The 23,643-nt window shown below is 34.1% G+C and overlaps 1 protein-coding gene and 1 non-coding gene across 15 annotated transcripts in view; one reads left to right on the forward strand and one right to left on the reverse strand.

Moving 5' to 3' along the window:
- The window catches only part of VPS13B (vacuolar protein sorting 13 homolog B), an 804,655-nt gene that overhangs the window by 329,314 nt on the left and 451,698 nt on the right, over positions 1-23,643 (forward strand). For 11 of the 14 annotated variants that reach the window (XM_023248521.2, XM_045050210.1, XM_023248522.2 and 8 more), the window contains 2 exons: positions 12,800-12,909; positions 18,869-19,016. In XM_023248521.2, coding sequence (XP_023104289.2) covers positions 12,800-12,909; positions 18,869-19,016 — 258 coding nt within the window. Of the gene's footprint in view, positions 1-12,799; positions 12,910-18,868; positions 19,017-22,845; positions 22,896-23,643 lie in introns of those variants that run through there. The other 3 variants (XM_045050214.1, XM_023248520.2, XR_006592780.1) reach the window with 3 other exon arrangements.
- LOC111558641 lies at positions 13,654-13,757 on the reverse strand. The gene has a single exon (XR_002739722.2). It is a non-coding gene; the product is annotated as a U6 spliceosomal RNA (small nuclear RNA).

Below are 23,643 nucleotides of genomic sequence, written 5' to 3' on the forward strand. Positions count from 1 at the left end.
CTGTTTGCATATCTTGGCTGTTGTAAATAATGCTTCTATAAACATTGGGATACATGTATCCCTTTGAATTAGTGGTTTTGTATTCTTTGGGTAAGTAGTCAGTAGTACAGTTGCTGGATTGTAGGGTGGTTCTATTTTTGACCACTTGAGGAACCTCCATACTATTTTCCAGAATGACTAGAACAGTTTGCATTCCCACCAACAGCGCATGAGGGTTCCTTTCACTCTACATCTTTGCCAATAGCTGTTGTTTCTTGTGTTATTGGTCTTACCCATTCTGACAGGTGTGAGGTGATATCTCACTGTTGCCTTGATTTGCATTTCCCTGATGATAAGTGATAATGGACATCTTTTTATGTGTCTGTTCGCCATCAGAAAGTCTTCTTTGGAGAAATGTCTGCTCATGTCTTTTGCCTATTTTTTAACTGAGTTATTTTTTGGAGGGTGTTGAGCTTGATATGTTCTCTATAGGTTTTGTATACTAACTCTTTACCAGATATGTCATTTGCAAATATCTTCTCCATTCTGAAGGTTGCTTTTAGTTTTGTTGATTGCTTCCTTTGATGTGATTTTTTCTTTTATTTTGACATAGTCCCAATAGTTTATTTTTGCTTTTATTTCCCTTGCTTCAGGAGACCTATCTAGAAAAATGTTCCTACGGGAGCAGAGAAATTACTGCCTGTGCTTGCTTATAGGATTTTGATGGTTTCTTGTCTCACATTTAGATTTTGACTCCATTTTGAATTTATTTTTGTGTTTGGTGTGAGAAAGTGGTCCAGTTTCATTCTTTTGCATATTGGTTTCCAGTTTTCCTAACACCATTTGTTAATAAGACTGTCTTTTTTCCTATTGGATATTCTTTCCTGTTTTGTCAAAGACTAACTTGACCATATAGTTCTTGGTTTATGCCTGGATTTTCTATTCTGTTCCATTGATCTTTTTGAGTAGGTATCTTTTTGTGCCATTACCATACTGCTTTTATTGTTACAGCTTTGTAATAGAAATTGAAAGTGGGAATTGTGATGCCTCCAGATTTGCTTTTCTCTTTGAAGATTGCTTTGCCTATTCAGGGTCTTTTGTGGTTCCATACAAGTTTCAGGATTATTCTTGTTCTGTGAAAAGTGCTTTGGTATTTTTATAGGGATTGCATTAAATATGTAGATTGCCTTGGGCAGTATGAACATTTTAAAAAAAATTGTTCTCCTAATCCATGAACATGGAATGTCTTTCCATTTCTTTGTGTTCAGTTTCATCCTTGTTTGCTGTGTGTAGCTTTCAGAGTACAGGTCTTTCACCTCTTTGGTTAAGTTGATTCCTAGGTAGTTTATTGTTTTTGGTGCAATTGTAAATGGGATTATTTTCTTAATTTTACTTTCTGCTGCTTCATTATTAGTATAGGAATGCAACAGATACCGTATGTTGATTTTGTATCCTGTGACTTTATTGAATTCATTTATCAGTTCTAGTAGTTTTTATGGTGGACTCTTGGGTTTTCTATACATAGTGTCATGTCATCTGCAAGTAGTGAAAGTTTGACTTCTACTTTGCTGATTTTGATGCTTCGTATTTCTTTTTGTTGTCTGATTGCTGTGGCTATGACTTCCCGTACTATGTAGAATAAAAGCGGTGAGAGTGGACATCCTTGTTTTGTTTCTGACCTTAGGGGAGAGGCTCTCAGTTTTTCCCCATTGAGGATGATGTCAGCTGTGGGTTTTCCATATACGGCCTTTATTATGTTGAAGTATGTTCCCTCTAAAGAAGGTTTTTATCATGAATCGATGTTGTACTTTTTTGCTTGCTTTTTCTGCATCTGTTGAAATAACCTTATATGGTTCTTGTCCTGTCTTTTATTGATGTGATGTATTACATTGATTGCTTTGCAAATATTGAACCACCTTTGCCCCCCAGGAATAAATCCCGTTTGATTGTGGTGGATGATTTTTTTAAGGTATTGTTGGATTCAGTTTGCTAGTGTTTTGTTGAGGATTTTGGAGAAATTTCAGAGAAATTGGCCTGTAGTTCTCTTTTTCTGTGGTGTCTTTATCTGGTTTTTCCAGTGTATCAGGGTAAGCTGGCCTCATAGAATGAATTTGTAAGTTTTCCTTCCTTTTCTATTTTTTGCAAAATGCTTTTTTCACTTTATACTATTTTCCATTATTTGTTATTATATGTATGTGTACTTACATATAAGTAAGCACATAATTGAATATCTGAATGGTGTTCCATTAAAGAAATTACCATACTTTGTAGATGTTGATGTCATTTACATATTTATTATTGTAGAGACTATTACAAATGAACATCTTTGTGCATGTATTTTTAAGAACATTTGCAAGTGTTACTGTAGGATTCCAAAAGCTGAAATTGCTGGGTCAGTGAGTGTGTACATTTAAAATTTTGATGGGTAACTGGGGCGCCTGGGTGGCGCAGTCGGTTAAGCGTCCGACTTCAGCCAGGTCACGATCTCGCGGTCCGTGAGTTCGAGCCCCGCATCAGGCTCTGGGCTGATGGCTCGAAGCCTGGAGCCTGTTTCCGATTCTGTGTCTCCCTCTCTCTCTGCCCCTCCCCCGTTCATGCTCTGTCTCTCTCTGTCCCAAAAATAAAAAAAAAAAAAGTTGAAAAATAAAATTTTGATGGGTAATAAATTGCAAAATGGCCTTCAAAATGCCTGTGGCAATTTCCTTTTTTTTTTTTTTTTTTTAAGCATGCATGAAAGTGCTTTATCTTCCATGGCCTTATCTGTAATAGAATTTCATTCACTAAAGGTTTTGTTAATCTATCATTGGAAAATTATTTTTGGGGGGAGTTTTACCTTGCATTTCTTTGCTGTTAGTGATGTTGAGCATTAGTGAAGGCTGCTTGTAGTTATTCTGTGATTTGTCTATTTATGTTTTTGGCCTATTTTTCTGTTCGGTTGTATAGCATATTTTTTTGAAATTTTAGGATGTTTTCCTGTATCATGAATATTATCTGTGTTATGTATTTTTCTAGTATTTTCTTGTGGTTTGATTTTTGCCTTCAATTTTGTTTATAGTTCATCATTTGGAAGTTCTAAGCTTTTCATTGTGATAGTGGTCTATAATTATCTTTATGGTTTTAGACTTTTATGTCTTGCACATGAAAACTTTGAAACATCACAAAGTAATTATTGCTGACACATTTTGACATGAAAATTTCATTTGTGCATTCTTTGCTAATTGAGAAGATACATGAATCAGATAGAAGGAGACCAATTATTAACTTAATGTCTGATAAAATTGATTAACATTTGATCTGGAGAGAATGAAAAACAACAGTAGGAAAAATAAACACACACACACTGTCTTGATGAAATCCAATTCTTACACCTTCTCTGTGCCTGAATTGGACTGAAGAAAAACATGAAACCACAATGAGTTGACTCACTTTGAATTTATGACCAAGGGACACAATGGCTCCTTAATGCTGTAAAGCGATAAAACGTGTCACTATTTCACACATTAGGCAGTTTCCTAAAATACTCATAATCTTCCCTGCCATCCTTAGCTGAAATGAGCTCTATATTCTCAGTGTTATACTTGGCTAAAGAATGGTAAAATCAGTGGTGGTAGAAAGTCTGAATGGTGAAGGCTAATTTGAATCAAAGGATGCACAAAATTTGGATAGATGGAAAGAAGAAAGTACGTATGGACATAAATAAGTGCTTAATAAGTATTTTTATATGATATGAATTGGACTTATCAGTAAAACTGGTAAGTATAGAGGACAGTAATGGACTCTACAATAAACTGGAAAATAAGACAAATGTATTGTTACACTATTTTACTTCCAGTTACCACCATCCTGTTCTTTCTGCTCTGTGGGCATATATTTTAGTTCTTTGTGCAATTCGAACCCCCCATAGCATTGTTGTTACTCCTACTTTAAGTAGTCATAAGTGTTTTAAAAGAGATTTAAAGATATATATACATATGTATATGTACGTAGTATATATGTGTAAGTATATATATGTGTATATATATGTATGTGTATGTATATATATGTACATATATACATGTATATGTATGTATATAGCATATTTTTTAAGAGGTCCTCTTTGTTTACCAACATACTTAGTCTTTCTGGTGTTTTTCATTCCTTTTCTATAATTGAAATTCCATCTTGTACAAGTTCCTTTCACTCTAAAGCACTTCTCATATTTTCCAGTAGCTCAAGTCTTTGGGAGGCAAAGTGTTTTTGTTTTGTTTTGGCTTCATTTTTAAAGCATATTTTCAGCAGATATATCAATCTAGGTTGTCTTTTCTTGTTTTAGCACTTTAAAGATACCATTCCATTATTTTTGCATCACCATTATTTCTGAGGAGTTGTCCTTATCATGATTCCCTTATATGTATTGTGGGTTTTTTTTCTGATTGATTTTAAATTTTTTTCTGGTTTGGATTTCCTGCAGTTTGATTGTGATGCATCTAGATCTGTTTTTCTTTTTAATTCTTTTTGAGGTTTGCTTAGTTTTTTTTTTAATCTGTCAGTTGGTATTGTTTATCAGTTTTGAAAAATTCAAATAATTTTTCTCCTCCTTTCTCTTTAGTTCATGCACACTGTCTACCTTTTTCACTATATTCTTTAACATATTTATCAGAGTTGCTTTAAAGTTGTTGATAATTCCAATATTTTTGGCACCTTTTGAACTTATGCTAATAACTATTTTCTTTTTTGGTAAAAAAAAAGAATTATGTGTTTTCATAATTTTTCTAATGAATGTTCAATGTTGTGTGTAAAAAGAATAATAAAAGTACGTATGACAGAAAAACGTTTATGCCCATAAAAGAACATGCCTCTTCTTTTGTCATGTAAAAGGTGTAGTTGAATTGGATCTAGTTTTGGCTTTCTTTTTTTCCCTCTCTTTCACTTTATTTTTAAATTTTTATTACTGAAGTCTAGTTGACGTACATTGTTATATTAGTTACAGTTGCACAACATAGTGATTCAACAATTGCATACATTATGCAATGCTTACCATGTTTAGTGTAGTTACCGTCTATTGCCATATAACATTACTAAGATAATATTGACTATATTCTTAATGCTATATGTTCTTTGCTTTCTAGTCTGCAGTTGTGCTGGGTCTGGTTCTTGATTTATTTGTATTAAGTTCACCATAGGCTTCACAGTTCTTGAGAATAGCATTGGAATCTTTATTTCAGTATGGTTTGTGATTTTCTCTTAGTTCTCCTTGCCTGTACTGAGACCTAAGATGCCTTGTTCACTTGTCTGTATCGCGGGATCTGTCTTATTCCCTCTTTCTTTCTTCCAGTCACAGATAGCCCTGTTTGGTGCTCACTCAAAAGTTGAGAATGACTGTGGGATTTCTTTCATTTCTCCTTGGGCTCAGACATCATCAGCCTCCACATGCCTGTGTGTTAGAAGGGTCTTCCTCATTTCTCCAGGCCAGTCCCCTGCCACTCTCCTGGGTATTTGGTGGAGGTGTGTTGAAAAGAAATGGCACTCCTCTTGTGTCTAGAGTTTTCAGGGATTCTAAATTGTCATGCTAGTCCCCATACTTGTGTTTAAACATTTGTTGAAAGTTCTTTTGTTTTTTTCTTAACAACTTGTTTTTCTTCCTACTGCTATGCCAAGAATAAAACCTACCATTCATTCCTTCCTGCCTACGAAGGGCCTTTCACGTTTATGATTTTTGTTCATTAGGTTTCTTTGCAAATTCTGCTGTCTGATGAAGGTTGAAAAGCTTTGATATGTTGGTTACATGGCTTGTTATTGTTACAATGGATAGAGTTCTCCTGTGATTTTCCAAATCCTATGGGAAGACATGGTAATTGTTAATTAAGTAACATGAGCTACCATATGCACATACCTAAAAGGCTTATTCCATTATACTAAACCTGACAATTACCTTGGATAAATTTGCCACTAGTTGGCGGCTCATCCCTGCTCTGTCATTTCTTAGCCTCTGATTACTTTATCTTCTCTTTATTCTCCACCCATATTTTTGATTCTTTGTTTACAGGCCAAAATTCTTGAAATTATTCTTAAAAATAAGAGTAGCCATTAATTTCTTAAGAACTACACAAATCTAAAAAGTCCATACTTTACTATAGCTGCGTAATAGAAAAATAGTGAGCTTTAGCCACTGAAACTTAGATGAAGATGAGTATGTCTTTTGTCTCATTCATTAGTTTAAGATAAAATGCAGGGTACTTGTCACTTTTTAGAACTTGATATTTTACAGGGTCATCTCATTGGTTGACATAGTTTCTATAGGTGGTAAGAAGCATATATATTTAAATGCTGTGCACCTTTGGTTTCTCACTCTTATTTCATTCTCATTCTACAGCTTAGGATGTAACTGAAATGATGGTGGTGGCTTGGTTTAACTAATTTGTGAAGCCGGAGTGGAATGTGGATAAATGAGCCATTTTGGCAACGAGCAGAGAAATAAAGCACACTTTTCTCATTAGTTGTTTTCCAGGCTAAAATTAAACAGAGTAGTATATTGCCAAATTTAATGATTTATGGGGGATCTGTTCTAAGTAAATTCAGTATCAGACTAGTTGTCTACACACTTACATGTCAGAACTTGTGTGTTATTTTTAAAGGCTCTGTCTTGTAAATTGAGTTTAATATGAAAATATCCTTTTAAATTTAAAAGAACATTATCTCTATAATTTCAACTAAATTGATAGATTATTCTCTTTTATCACCCATTTAACATTCCCATAGTTCCAGCCTGTGTGTCATTTAGTTATCTCTGATTTAATGTAATCACATGACTTTTATGAACATTAGTTGGTGAAATAGTTTTTAACTTCTTCATTATAATAAAATAAAACTTTCAAGATTAGTTTTCACATGAAAATATTTATTGCATTGGTTTTCGTCCTCCTCTGTCTAAAATCTTGATTAAAAAGGAATTCTAACTTACTGAGAAAGTTTTAAAAAAATTTACTTAACACATTTACTTTTCAATACATAGGAAAAGATTTTTAAATAACTTGCCCAATATGGAGAATGTCTGCAGTTTTTAAATTTACTTTTACCTTTTGTAGTTAGCATAGTATTAAATTTATAAACTGCTTTATATAGGGCGTTGGGGTATACTTTTCATAATTTCAAAAAAAAAAGTTTGTGCCTTGTACTTCAGATGCATAATATTAGGGAGAGAAAAATTATCCTGATACATTCTTTTTATTTTTTTATTTTTTTAAAATTTTCTTTTACTTCTTCTTTTTTTTTTTAATGTTTATTTATTTTTGAAGGAGAGAGAGACAGAGCATGAGCAGAGGAGGAGCAGAGAGAGAGAGAGAGAGAGACACAGAATCCGAAGCCGGCTCCAGGCTCCGAGCTGTCGGCACAGAGCCTGATGTGGGGCTCGAACTCACAAGCTGTGAGATCATGACCTGAGCTGAAGTCGGACGCTTAACCGACTGAGCCACCCAGGCGCCCCATGATACATTCTTTTTAAAAAAATACATGTAATTTTAAATTTTCTTCCTTTATATTCTTATAAATATAACACTTTCTACCTAGAAAAGAATACATGTTATGTATATATAAATTTGAGGTAAAATCATATAATGAATACCATAGATTGTTTTGCTAAGAAGTTGTCAATTTATTTGTGTTTAAAAAAACTTTTTTAAATGTCTGTGTATTTTTGAAGGAAAGAGAGAGAGAGAGCGAGCAAGCACGAGTTAGCCGGGAGGGACAAAGAGAGGGAGACAAATCCGAAGCAGGCTCCAGGCTCTTAGCTGTCAGCACAGAGCCCCACATGGGGTTCGAACTCACTAACTGTGAGATCATGACCTGAGCCAAAGTCAGATACTTAACTGTCTGAGCCTCCCAGGGGCACCAATTTGTTTGTGTTTTTATTCTCCAGGTGATCATTCTTGTTGTTTGGAATATTTTTAATCTTCTTTTCCCTTCAGTGTTGGCACCTTCTTTCCAATTTGCTTAATTAAATGTGTTTATTTTCATTTTTTAAGTTTTTATTTAATTTCCAGCTAACATACAGTGTAATATTGGTTTCAGGTGTACACTTTAGTGTTTCAACACTTCCATACAACACCTGGTGCTCATGACAAGTGCACTCCTTATTCCTGATCACTTATATCACCCATCCCCCACCCACCTCTGGTGGCCATCAGTTTGTTCTGTATAGTTAAGAGTCTGTTTCTTGGCGTCTCTCTCTCTCTCTCTCTCTCTCTCTCTCTCTCTCTCTCTCTCTCTCTCTCTCTCTTCCTATGCTTGTTTGTTTTGCTTCTTAAATTTCTTATGTGAGTGAAATCATATGGTATTTGTCTTTCTCTGATGTGTTTCCCTTAGCATAATGCTCTCTAGCAGCACCTGTGTCATTGCAAATGGTAAGATTTCATTCCTTTTATGGCTGAGTAATATTGCATTATATATGTATATACCACATCTTCTATATCCATTTATCAGTCCATGGACACTTGGGTTGTTTCCGTAATTTGGCTATTGTAGATAGCATCAGGGTGCATATATCCCTTCGAATTAGTATTTTTGTATTCTTAGGGTAAATACCTAGTGTAATTGCTGGATTGTAGGGTACTTCTATTCAAAAAATTTTTTTTAATGTTTATTTAATTTTGAGAGAGAGAGTGAGCAGAAGAGGGTCAGAGAGAGAGAAGATGCAGAATCTGAATACGCTCCAGGCTCCAAGCTGTCAGCACAGAGCCTGATGTGGGGCTGCATCTCACCAACTGCAAGATAATGACTTGAGCTGAAGTCAGACTCTTAACTGACTGAGCCACTCAGGCACCCTGTTGCCTGGTACTTCTATTTTTAACTTTTTGAGGAACTTCCATACTGTTTTCCAGAGTGCCTGCACCAGTTTACATTTCCACCAGTAGTGCAAGAGGATTCCTCTTTCTCCACATCCTTGCCAACACCTGTTATTTCTTGTGTTGTTGATTTTAGTCATTCTGACAAGCGTGAGGTGGTATCTCATTGTAGTCTTAAATTACATTTTGTTTTAATTATACATTTTGGTTTTCTTGGGCTTCTTCTTGGGTTTTAGGCTTAACTATCTTTCATCAATTCTGTAAAATTCTCAGGCATCATCTTTTTAACAATATTGCCTCTTCTCCACTTTTTAGTATCTCCACATGGAATCTGATTGACATATATTTGGTCTTCTTAAGTCCTCATATCTCTTCACCTCATTTTAATAATCTTTCATTTTTGTCTTTCAGATGCATTCTAATGATTTCAGGTACTTCTTCCACTTCACTGTTTTTCTCTTCAACTATATCTAATCGGCTGTTGAACCTGCCTAATGAGTTTTTTACATCAACAAATATGTCACTTTCATAGTTTCCATTTTTTCTTTAAATATGTTCTTTCCTGATACTCTGTATGATACCATACTTTTGCATTTTAAACATTTTATACACAGGTGTTTTTTTTTCTATATTCTAATATCTCCAGTGCTTGAAAGTCTAAATTAGTTGTTTGTTGATTTTTCTGACTCTGTCTCACAGAGTCAGTTGTGATTTTTTGTTAAGAAAACCATTCCCAGATCGTAATTTGTGGCAGTTATATGACAGTGAATTGGAGACTTTTCAGACAGAATACTTGGTTCTGTTAATGGCTAATTAATCGCTAGAGGGACATTTCTCAGCAAGAAAATCTAAGGCTCATCTACCTTTCTTTTCTCTTGACCCCAGTTTGAAAATCCCATTTATATCCTCCCTCATGGCAACTGCTTTTTTTTTTTTTTTTTAATGTTCCCTTTTCAAGAGGTAACACATCTCAGATCTTTTCAATAATTGTTTTGGTGTTTCCATATATTTTAGTTTTATTTTATTTTGTTTATTTTATTTTTGTTTATTTATTTTACATTTATTCATTTCTGAGAGACAGAGAACACAAGCAGGGGAGGGGCAGAGAGAGAGAGAGAGACATAGAGACATAGAGACATAGAATCCGAAGCAGGCTCCAGGCTCTGAGCTGTCAGCATAGAGCCCGACGCGGGGCTTGAATTCACAAACCGTGAGATCATGACCTGAGCCGAAGTCAGACGCCCAACTGACTGAGCCGCCCAGGCGCCCATCCATATTTTTTAAATAACATAACTTTTCTTGCTCTTTCTTGATTGTTTACTTAAGAGTATAATTTATTAATGCCTTACAGTTGAAAATTATATTTCGCCAACTTTCACTCTCTCCTCCTATCATACTCTCAATATTGTTATATCAAGTTTGATTAATTAATGCATCTGGGTTTTTTTAGAATTTACATACTTCTGTCTATAAATATAATTCGTGGTACACTTTATTGTATACTGACTTTCCTTTATAACATTTGTTTTCCCTGTATTTAATACTGTGTTTTATTGTTACTACATTTTCCATGTGCCTGTTACTACTTCACTGTTGTCATTTTGGGGATTCCTGTCACTTTTCTCCTGCGTTGGATCCTTTTGTCTCCTGGATCCCATATTTTTCTTTATTGTTACAAGTGCTGTGTGTCTGTGTGTCTGTGTGTGGAACACATTTCTTTATTGTTAAGCATATATTATTTGTGGTGTCTTTAATATTTATATGATTTTAATTATAAAACAAATTACAGTGGCCTTATGTGATAGGAAATAGTCCATATAATTCAAATCTAATTTCATTTCTTTATTTGGAATTTAGAGACGTCTTTTAACTTTTAAGATTGAATGATATATTCTTGAATTTAAATATTCTTGAATTCTTGAATTAAAATTTTAAAACTCTATTGAAATGTATACAGTTAATTTCTTTAAAAGGTTTTAATAAACAATTTTTATGCATTGTATTACAGGAAAAATACGTATATTAAATTACATTTTCTATTTGACTTCATTTATCACTTCCCTTTTGCAATCATTTTGTATTTAGTTTCACATCATCATTCCTTCCTGATGTGTATTTAAGCAAATTATTGCTCAGCAGCACATGCATTTGTACATGGAAGTGGATGGAATTGCTGTGGTCTCAGAACGCTGCTTTGGAATCTACACTGATTCTGGGTCCCTGGGAGAATACCTGGCAATTTTTGCTTGTTTGAAAATTCTGTGTAAAAGTTTTATTAAAAAAAATTTTTTTTTAAACATTTGCTTTTTTTTTTTTTTTTTTTTTTACCATTTATTTATTTTTGAGAAAGAAAGAGAGAGAGAGCAGGCGTGAGTGGGGGGGTGGGGCAGAGGAGAGGGAGGCACAGAATCCGAAGCAACTCCAGGCTCTGAGCTGGAGCCCGACATGGGGCTCAAACCCACAAACTGTGATGACATGACATGAGCCGAAGTCGGATGCTCAATTGACTGAGGCACTCAGACGCCCCTGTGTAAATGTTTAAAAAGGAAGGATATTTCTCTTGCGTGCTCTCTTCCATCATTCTATCTCTGTGTCTGTGTGGCTCACTTTTCATAGACCTTGGTAATAATAGTTACTGTGTGGTTTAGATAACCTGCAAAATTATAGAACAAGTTGCACCTAAGTTGAGAACTCATGTATCATGTACTATGATTCTTTACCCGTATCATGTGGCAATTACTTTTCTAGATACTGGAGTGTAGTTGAGAGCAAAAGTGACAAATACTCCTTACTTGATATTCCATATATTTCAGTGGAGCTAATAATATTTTACCAAAAACTGCATTTGCAAATACAAAAATGTATTTATGGATGCACATAATCTGCACATAAGAATGGGATGTTATACTTTAGTTAAATCCGTGTGTTTCTTTTTATCAGAGAGAGACTAAAATACTTGAGTATTTTAGTAAAATACTTGACTAGGATGGAATTACAACTTGTTACACTTCAGCTTTGTGTTTTATGTCAGAATGTTAGCCTGTGTTTCATCTAGGCAGATCTCTCTCTTGCTTCTGAACGTTTAACTTTGTAATTTGCAGTGATTTATTGAGTGGCTATAATAATCCTTACTTTAACATCATGAATTAAATTTGTGATATAAACAAAAAGAGAGATAATATTCTGTTCTCATGACCAATATAGAAATTGCTCTTTGCTAAAAAATAAAGCTTCTTCTGATTAAAGACAGATTCACTTTTAATGAGATACAATTCATATTCCATAAAAATCACTATGTTAAAGTACATAATTTAGTGGTTTTTAGTATATTTGCAAAGTTGTGCAACAATCACCATTTTCTAATTCTGGAACATTTTCATCACTCCCCAAAGAACCACATATCTATTAGCAGTTCTTTTCCATTCTTTCCTCCTCCTAGGCACTGGCATACACAAATTACCTTTTTTCTCTATGGTTTTGCCTGTTTTAGCCATTTCATGTAAGTAGAATCCTACAGTATGTGGTTTTCTGTGACTGACTTCTTAGCACGTTTTCAAGGTAGTGTAGCATGAATCAGTACTTTATTCCTTGTTGTGCAAAAATAATTTTCCATTATATGGCTATACAACATTTTGTATATCCATTTAGCAATTCATGGACATTTGTGTCATTCCCACTTTTTGGCTATTATGATTACTGTTTTGGAAATTTAGCTACAAATTTTTGAGTGAACATATGATTTTAGTTCTCTTTGTACATACGCAGGAATAAAATTGTTAGGTCATATTGTGACGGTATATTTGCTTCCTGAGGAAATGCCAAAGTGTTTTTTAATGTATTTGCACCATTTTATGTTCCAACCAGCGGTATATGACGTCTTGAATCCTCCACATCTTTGTATGCACCTGTTAATTTTGTTAGCTATCCTACTTGGTGTGAAGTGATATAAAGCTTATTATTTTTATGAGGAATTAAAATAATTTTAAAATCTTGATTTTTAGGTGCTGTACTCCTTTGTAGTGTACAAGGACTAGCAGTTAATATTGACCCAGTCTTATATACCTGGCTCATTTATCAGCCTCAGAAACGAACCAGTAGACATATGCAGCAGGTGAGAAATTTTTGTAATTTATTCTTTTAATGAATAAATCGTTTTCTGTTTTCTCAGTCATTTGTTAAAGGTCTATATTGTCTGTATTGATTTTTTTAAATTCCTCTGTCTTCCACTCTTCCCCTTTCAAGCAGTTTTACTCCTTCACTTCTAGACTGGAAACTCCAGCTCAAAGTGGAGTTTCATTGATTACTGAGGTGGATTTCTATGCAATTGCTTATAAAGCAGATACGTTAGAGAATAGTTCAGGTAGTCCTGCTTTAGTGGCCTTTTTTCTCTCATAGTGCCTAGATGTTTGTTCTGAGTGTCTGATACATAAGAGTTGCATATTAATAGCTTTAATTTTCATTATCACTATATTTCTTCTACATCTTTAGGTTTATTCAACAAGCATTCATTGGGTGCCCAACCCTTGGATTGGGATGGTTGGTGCAAAAGAGTTGGGATATGCACTTGTTTAAAAGAGTATAAATTACAAAGTATAAAACAGCTAATTGTATTTTCTGAAATGCTTAAATATATTTTCTGTGTCATGATTCTTAAATGTAATTCTGACAGAGTTTATTCCCATTTTAAAGATGAAGAAATTGATGCTAATTGAGATTTATTTCCCTATTGTCACACATAGTAAATGGCAGAACTAAATATTTTTTCAGGCCAAATTTATGCTATATTGCATTTTCCCATTAGACTTAATTGTAATTTTGTAATATTCTAATTGGAATAGCTTTTTATCTTTTTTTTTTAAATATGGAACACTTCATGAATTTGCCTGTTATCCTTGTGCAAGGGCCATTCTACTCTCTGTATTGTTCCAGTTTTAGTATATGTGGTGCCAAAGTGAGCACTGTCCCTTTTTTTCAAACTTAAAACCAGTTGATAGAAAAATACACAATTTTATAATTACACAATACAACAAAAAAAAATTACCTGAATAGTACAATCCATGGCTCAAGGAGCATCTTTTTTGTTTTTAGTGTTTATTTATTTTTGAGAGAGAGAGAGAGAGAGTGAGCGAGAGTGCAGGAGAGGGGCAGAGAGAGAGGGGAAAAGAGAGAGAATCCCAAGCAGGGTCTGTGCTGCCAGCACAGAGCTGGATGTGGGGATCAAACCCACTAGCTGTGAGAGTAACCAGAGGTTGGGTGGGGGGCGATTAACTTGATAAAAAAGTGACCTTTAGTGGTTTTATCATAGAGCCAAGTATAAGAGACTGTTAAGAATTGGCACCCAGTTCATAAAAGATTTTTTTTTTGTAATGCGAAGTGTTTGAGACTTTATCCTGAAGGGTAAAGAGAAACTATAGGAAACTGATATAAAGAAATTTGAGAAACATCTGGGTGGCTCAGTCAGTTAAGCGTCTGACTCTTGATTTCATCTTAGGTCATGATATCACAGTTCATGAAATTGAACTCCACATCGAGCTCTGTGCTGACAACACGGAGCCTGCTTGGGATTCTCTCTCCCCCTCTCTCTGCCCCTCCCCAGCTCATTCTCTCTCTGCCTTTCTCTCTCTGAAAAATAAAGAAACATTAGAAAAAAAGAGTTTTGAATTTTAGAAAGTTTACTCTAACAGAATGTTGAATTAAACTAAAGAAGAAATACAGAGGTAATAAAAATTACTACACAATTCTTAGTATTAGACACTCAGAACAAACATCTAGGCACTATGAGGGAAAATAGGCAAGTAAAATAGAACTACCTAAGCTAGCCTCTAATGTATCTGCTTTAACCAGCAATTGCATAGAAATTCACCTCAATAGTCAATGAAACTAATGTCAGGGAGAATGTGAGAAATATTTTAATTGTAAATTCTTTTTGCAATACAGTTGACATATTAGTTTTCATGTGATGATTGTTGATGATAGTTACTGGTAATGATTTGATATTTGTATATACTGTGAAATTATCACCATAAGTTTGGTTAACATCCATCACAACACACAGTTGCAAATTTTTTTCCTTGTTATGAGAACTTTCAAGATTACTCTTTTAGCAACTTTTAAATACACAATATGGTACTATTAACTATAGTCACATTGTTGTACATTATATCTCATGACCTATTTCTTTCATAAGTGGAAGTTTGTACCTTTTGATCCCTGTCACTCATTCATCCCCACTGCCCCCATGAGTTTTTTGTTGTTGTTGTTTGTTTGTTTGTTTTAGATACCACATAATATAAGTGAAATCATATGGTATTTTTCTTTCTCTTAATTATTTCACTTAGCCTAATTGCCTTATTAGGTCCATCCATGTTGTCACAAATGACAAGACGTCCTTCTTTTTTATGACTGAATAACATCCCATTGTAAATTCTTCGTTGGTTACTTTATAAGTGATGGTAATTAGGTCCAGTTCACTAGAGCTATACCTGAAGGTCAGATAATGTTCTAGCAACTGAGGTAAATTAAAAATTCATTTGATTGATACCAAGCACCTTTATTTATTTTTAATTTGTTTAATGTTTATTTTTGAGAGAGAGAGAGAGAGAGAGAGAGAGACAGAGCATGAGTGGGGAAGGGGCAGAGCTACATGGAGACATAGAATATGAAGCAGGCTCTAGGCTCCAGAGCTGTCAGCACAGAGCCTGATGCAGGGCTCCAACTCACAAACTGTGAGATCGTGACCAGAACTGAAGTCGGATGCTAAACTGACTGAGCCACCCAGGCACTCCAGATACCAAGCACCTTAAAATTTTCATATAATTTTATTTTAATTATACTGTTTCATAACAGTTTGAAATAAAATATAAATATATATTTAAAAATATGTTTTTGAAAGTTCAAAAATAATAGTTTTATTTAAAAGAAAAACTAATAAATACCCATAATCTTCTTCATTCAGAGTTATGAAGAATATTGGTATAAATATGTTCATAGCTAAATCTTTATGTTTTTCTTTAAGTATTCACTTAGAATATATTTTGGGGAAGTAATTAGTGTTTAAAGCCATGTATATCAGCATATTTTGAAACATTTGTTATATTGTCACATAGCTCCCAGAATTACAGTTTACATTTTCGGTAGTACTTCATAGTATTAATGCTTTACTACAATTCATCATATTCTTAGCTACTATTTTAGTCTTACATTTTTTTTTAACATAGGAAATTGAAAGAATAGTGTAATTGATCCCTATGACCTTATCAGCTAGGTTTAATAATTACCAACTCATGGCTACTCATCTTCACTTTTAAAACTCTGTTGGGTGAAAAAATGCCAATATTTAGTAGTGAGGAAAATAGAGAAAATGGATAAACTCACTTAGTAATGTTATGAGTGAAAATTGATGAATTGGCAGTATCTAGTAAATTGAAAATAAACATAGCCTGTAACCCCCAAATTGCACTTTTGGATAAAACTGTGGTCTTAACAAAAGATCCTAAGGACCCTGAAGAGTTGTGTATAAGCCTGTTCTTGCAGTATTCATTGCAGTAGTACAAGACTGGAGACAACCTGAATGACCGTCTCTAAGGAACTGGATAAATAAAACACAACATATTCACACAATATGATAATTTATTAGTAGAAATTATACAATAGCTCTTAATATGGATGTCTCAAAATTGTATTTAATGCAAAAACCAAATTTCAAAGGAAATATGCAATATGAAAGCATTAATGTATATTTCTCCAAAACTACCCAACTAACTAACTAACTAACTAACTAACTAACTAAGTAAATAAATAAGTAAGTAAGTAAGTAAGTAAGTAAGTAAATGGTGTATACATATGAGTGGGTGTGAATAGGGATAGGTGTAAAACATTTCAAGGTTTATATGAGGATCATAATAGTGGTTGATTCTGGGAGGAATGGGTAGTTGGTTCACAATTGGAGGGTATTTTAGCTTTACCTGCAATGTTTTGCTCATCTCTAAAAAACAAGGAAATATAAAAATTTTAACAGACAGTAATTATTGGATATAATGGAATGTGTATGTTATCTTATTCTTTATAATTTCCTGGGTGTTTTTTTTTTTACATTTATTAATAGGGAGAATTTTACAGGAACAACAACAGAAGACTTTAGGTATTTTCGGATCATGGAATATTGATGCTGCAAGGGTAGGATAAATCTGGGGCTGGGATACAACTAATATTTGAGGAAATATCCAGTACCAAAAGGTAGAAGAATATTAGTAGAACAATGGGAGTTTGCTAAAAATAGTTTATTTTGATATTTTGAAATATTAAAATACTGGATACTCTGTATCCAGTATCTCTTCTTGCCTGACATATGGTGGGTACATTAGCAATCATTCAGGAAATATTTATGGAGGGTCTTTTGGATATCATTGTAGATATTTGGAATACAGTTGCATAGAGGACATATCAGAGTCTTGCTGTCTTGTTAGGAAGGGTTTTTCTTAGGGCTTTTAATGTCTCTTTGCCTATGTGAAAATGACCCAGTTTGAGTCACCCAAAAGAATGATTTTTTTGTTTGTTGTTGGATATTACCAATATTATGGCTTTCATGAATCTCATCTTTCAGCTATTTTAGCTTGAATTAAATATCACCCTATGCTTAACATAATTTTTCTCTAATATATTAATTTGAATCTGAACATGGGTGTAATTTTTTGGAATACTTAGTCATATTCCAGGTTTATAAATGATGGCCAAGATATTCAAGGGATTATGGAATCAGTAAATACTACCACCTAAAAGGAACTCCCATATTTTATAGTTGAGTAATTTTAAATGCATCAAAACTTAAGGGTATGTTGAACTTTTCTCATCTTGGTCTTAAGATACTATTTCCTAATTAGGTTTGTACAAATATTATCAGTTTTACTAAATAATATGAAAGCAGCTACTGTACATTGTAATGTTTCCCACAATATATTTATCTTTCCATTTTCTCATTTTCACCTTTCTTGTCCTTTTACTTAGCTTAAGTAGCAACTTTTAAAATAATTTGCCTTTTCCCTATATTTCATAACTTGATTGATTGTAATATATAGATAATGTACTTGCGTTCTGATTGGAATATTTACTCACATTCAAAGTAATATTAAATAAGTAATATAGGTTGGGTGAGACATAAAGTTGGATCTTTTAAAAGTATGATTGTTGTGCTGTTGAGAGTAACACTAGACTGCACTGCAGCTTGACCAGCCCCTCCAGATTTACCGTCTGATGCAGCTGTATTACAGTTATCATCTGTTGTTTTCCAAGCTGCAATTTCCTTCTCAATTTGTGGCTAAAACCCAACATTGGATGATTGTTTTCCACCCAGTTCAACATTGATCTTTGATCCTGCAGCAAACTTAAAAAATACCTTTTTTTTCTTTTTTGCCAAAAATCTGACAAGATTGTATTGGGCGTCATCAGCAGTAACATCAGACTTTATTTCACTGAATAAAGATGAAACAGCTGCTTTATTGTCCAATTCAGCACTCATGCATTCAATATAGGATCATAATGTTTTCCAGCTTTCTCTAGCTACAGATACTTTTCTGTGTTTTCTAAATATGCTGTGGGTATCACTTTGTCAGATAAAACGTAGAAATTTTCAGCAATTCTTTATTAAGTTGAACTGTAACATATAATTAATCACTTTATAGATATCCTAAAAATATTTGATGAGGGTAACCTTTTTCCCCTACTAATTGTAATTCTCAAAGTTAATTATAGTTTTGATTTGCCTTTGACATATTATCTTTATGCTTTTTACCGAAATTTATTTTAACTTCCATTTATTTCCAAGCTATCTTATTTTTTCACATAGAATTGTAATTTTACATTGAAATTGTTAAGTGTCCCTGTGTGATTTTGTGTGTATAAGAGAGACAGATATGAAGAGAGAGGGAGGAACTGAGGGAGGGACACATTGATTGATTTAAAATAGCAAAGCTTCAACACCATTTATGAAGGACTTTCCTCAGTGTTACCATGTTTAACCTTCACTGCTTCAGAAATAACAAATAATTTCAGTGTGTTTTTTTGCCTCTCTCCAGCAGCCTGTGGTAGCTGTTCCTCTTGTTGTGCCAATTAGCAGAAGGAAAGAGGATGAGGTGTCAGTTGGAAGTGCACCCCTGGCAAAGCAACAGTCCTATCAGGCCTCTGAATATGCCAGCAGCCCTATAAAAACAAAAACAATAACAGGTATGTGTCACAAATTCTAAAAGGTCTGTGATTTTACCCTATCTCTGAGCTAATAAGATATCAAGTTATCTGGGCCACAGTTTCATGAATTCTGGACATGAGACTCCTAGAATGGAGACAAAAGACTATTATCTTACAGTATTAGCAGTAACTAGAGTATTACCTTTTTCTTGTGTCACTGTCCTAAGTCTAATTACCACAGGGTGGCACCAAGAAGTTCAGATGATACCTATATTCAATGGATTATGTTACAGAAGAGGAACCCTCAATTTAGGGAACCTGCATCTTTTATAATGGGTAGAAAGCATGTCTGCCATTGTCTCTAGAGGGAGACACTATTTGTATCTTGCAAGGGTGTAAGCAAACTTGCCCTTTGCTCAAAAGGACAGTATCTCTGCCTTTTGAGGCTGAATGCTATGCAAATATCCTTGAAAGGACAATTGGGAACAAAGGCACTCACTGGTTCCACTTTCAAGACATTCAAAAACACTAGAGACCAATAGAGAATTGTCTCCTGATAGTATGTTCTTTCTTAAAGTGAATTCTTGCAAAACACAATATATCTCAATTTTCTACTTCTCCCTTCTTTCATTTTCTCAGCCTGATCATCTATGCAAATACAGAACATAAATATTCTTCCATAAGACAGTTGTAGATTTCCATTTGTGTAACAAAACACTATCATTGCATTTATAATTTAAATTAAATTACATGGCACAGACTATATATGAACTATGATCATAGATTGTTTATGTATCTTCCTTCTTGAATGCCCACCATTTTTACTTCTCTGGAAACCTTGGTGATAGTGCTGTCTTGAGAATGCTGTGTGGTAACCATTTTCTTTGCTTAGAATTAAGTTTCAAAAGTTTCTGTTCTATTTTTAATTAGAGTACACTGTTCCTGTTTGAGTTTTAATTTAAAAAATGTTTTATGAGGGGTCCCTGGGTGGCTCGGTTGATTATTTTTGATTTCAGCTGAGATTATGATCTCATGATTCGTGAGATCGAGCCCTGTGTTTGGCTCTTTGATGGTAGCATGGAGCCTATGGGATTCTTTCTTTCCCTCTCTCTCTGCCCGTCCTCCGCTTGTGTGTGTGTGTGCTTTCTTGAAAAAATTCTATGATCCTTTGTATCCACTTCTAAATGAAGTTACCACTGTTTCACTTATTATTTATATTGCATCATAAACTGTAATGAATTTGGTAAATGAATTCATAGCCTTTTACACATCTTCTTTTTACTCTTACTATCTTAACCTTTAAATTGTATAGTTCAGTTAGTGTTAAGTATATTCACATCATTATGAAATGCACATTTTAATTTTTCAACTGGATTTTACAGTGGAGAAATGTGAGAGTTAACTTATTATGCTTGAATTCTTGTTAAAATGAGTTTTTATTTTTGTAGTTTCAGCCTAAGTTAGTCTTGGTCTTAAGTTCATTCCCAACACTTATGTAGTATTTTTCGCACATGAAGGCCAACAAAGCTTGGTGATCCTGCACTGGGCTTGATTTCACGTTGTGATTATTCAACAGGAAGCAGGCATCTTCCCCCTCCAGTCTCAATTAACCAGTATTAAATAGTTGGCTACAGGGAGAACATATGTTTGATGGTTGGAAATGTGTTGACAGCAGAACAATACTATTTCAGTGCTATAGGCACATAGGGCAGGCCAAGCCAGGATAAAAGTATGTCTCACTTGAAGACAATATATTATCACAAAAATCTAAATAATATTCTAGAGAATCTATTTTGAAAACTAGGAACGCCCTAAAAGGTATGACATGTGTTTATCCTATGTTTTGGAAATGTTATGAAAATTAATTTGGAACTGTTGATGACAATGTCTGTAAGAGAAACGAAAAATTGAAAAAGCAGGATGCTCCATAAGTGATAGCTTTTAAAAAAATACTAGCTATTTTTATCTTACATGTTTATATATTACTTCTCCAGTTCAAAGTACTATAAGTGCACTGTTAAAATAATAGAAGGTCTTTTAATTTGACTTCTTGAATACCACCAAGATAATAATACATTAAGACATCTGTTAATTAATGATGTAAATTTTAGTAGATCATGCCACAATTTATAAGTATGGACCTTTACCTTCTGACCATGATGGTATAACAGGGACTAGATTTATATTTCTGCTATAAATAAGAAACTTTTCTAAATACGTGGGAGAAAAAAAAGGTTTCTAGACATTAGAGAATATGCAGTACAGGACTGTGATTCATCGTAAAAGAGAAACAAAACAGTCAAGCCCTAGAATTGCCCTAGCTTTCTTGCTAACGGCATGCTCCAGACCATAGAGCAGGGTGCAATATATTAAGCTGAGCTCAGCTGTCTTGCTGAATTGAAGTTTAGGGAGGTAGAGTGACTGAAGCATTAGGAGGTGGAGATGACTGCAAATCATGGAATACAATTCTAGAGAGAGAGAAAGTAGTGTTCTCATTGAATATTTGCTAAATAAATAGTAAGACATGCATGCATGGGATGAAACTCTACACAGTTGGGTGAAAGATGACCAAGGAACTGTGGTCTGAATGATTCCCAGAGCTCACACAGGGCTAGAAGGCATTCAGGTCCTACTGTCCATAAAATGCAATCCCACTGATTACTCAGGACATTCAATAGGGATTCCAGAAAAGCCATGCCTCCATAGTGTTCATAGTGGACATAAAGTATCAAAAATATGAAGGCTACCCTCGACTCACTTTAAACAGTTTAAAAAAGGCTCTGAAGCAACAAAAACAGTGAATAAGTGCTGGCAAAATGAAGCCCAACGCTATTATGAGGAATATAAGAAGATCCAGACATGTAACAAGTTAAAATCACAGTGTAACATATTCAATCAAACGCCAAAGGAGATGCAAAGAAGTAGGAAACTTTGACCAGAAAAAGAAGCCAATATAAATAAAGAGATGGCATAGATGATGGAATTAGTAGGTATATTAAATACTTGTACATTCAAACACGTATTGTAACTATGTTAAAGTATTTAAGGAGAGATGAGTACATTTTGTAGGGAAATGGAAGGTATAATAAAGAATCAAGCACAGCTCTAGAGTTGAAAAATATATGTGAATGGAGAAACTGGGTAGAATTAGCAATAGAGTATACATTACTGAAAAAGAAATCAACCTTGAAGACATAGCAATAGAAACTTGCCAAAATGAAGCCAAATGAAGAGCATAAATGGAAAAAAAAAGTGTTCAGAACTTTAGTTGATGGGGGATGATAATTTGGATAGAGTAGGTCTCACTGAAAGTTTGACCACACACTTGAAGCAGATAAAGGTAAAGGAGGGAGCCATGCATGTATCTTTAGAAAAAAATCATACAGGATTGTATATGTATCTTGGAATAAATTATCCAATGTAACCCCTTCACTTTATAATTATGGAGATTGAATAATAAAGAGGTCAGGCAACTTATCCAAGGTTAAAAATGGTTTAGTGAGATTTTTTCCAGATTATGTATTTAATTCCCCCCCCCCCCCACCTCTCCTCTGGTAACTGTCAGTTTTCTATAGTTAAGAGTCTATTTCTTGGGGTTTTTTTTTTTGCTCATTTATTTTGTTTTCTAGATTTCACAGATGAGTGAAATCATATGGTATATGTCTTTCTCTGACTGATTTATTTTGCCTAACATTACACTCTATACCTCCATCCATGTCACTGCAAATGGCAAGATTTCATTCTTTTTGATGGCTGAGTAATAATCCTCTCTCTCTCTCTCTCTCTCTCTCTCTCTCTCTCTCTCTCTGTGTGTGTGTGTGTGTGTGTGTGTACACATATATACACATACCTCATCTTTATTCATCAGTGGATGGAATAGGTGATGGGGATTAAGGAGAGGACTTGCTGTGATGAGCACCTGGTGTTTCATGGAAGTACTGAATCACTATATTGTCATCTGAAACAAATATTACACTCTATGTTAACTGGAATTTAATTAAAAACTTAAAAAAATAAATCTCTCAATATGAATATTTATATTGCTTCTTGATTTATAAAGGAAGAATAATAGGTTAAACTATTTAATCCTTTTTGAAAAATCTTTCTCAGTTTGATCAGTGTTTTACTCTGTGCTTCACATTCCAGTTGGGAAATTTTTTTCCAGTGCTGTGTGAGGTGCTTTGATGAAGCTATTTAGCAGATTATGGAAAATAACACTTGAAAAGTATGTAGCACCCTGGTGACTTTCAGTAGCTAGCATATTTTTTCAGTGTATTAATGAACCTGTAGGAAATTCACACACACTCTCTCTGTGTGTGTCTCTCTCTCTCTCTCTCTCTCTCTCTCTCTCTCTCTCTCACACACACACACACACACACACACACACACACAGTTCCAGATTATCGTAGTCATTCTGTGAATATTAGTTGCCTTCTTTCATTTCTTAGAGGCAACAGAAGCCCTAAAAATCAGGTCTGTGCAAATTTAGTCATCTACTATTTTACCTCTAATACGCAATATATAACTGGCTAACTTCAGGGCATTCTTTTTATCAAGAGATTACTCTAAATTTTCAGCCCAGTCCCATAGGATGAAAATAGTAAAGAATTTTACATCAGAGCTACCAATAAGGATATGATGGGAAACACCTATACCTCTGTGATGA

This window comes from Felis catus, chromosome F2 (genome assembly GCF_018350175.1).
Source record: "Felis catus isolate Fca126 chromosome F2, F.catus_Fca126_mat1.0, whole genome shotgun sequence".
Taxonomy (NCBI): Eukaryota; Metazoa; Chordata; class Mammalia; order Carnivora; family Felidae; genus Felis; species Felis catus.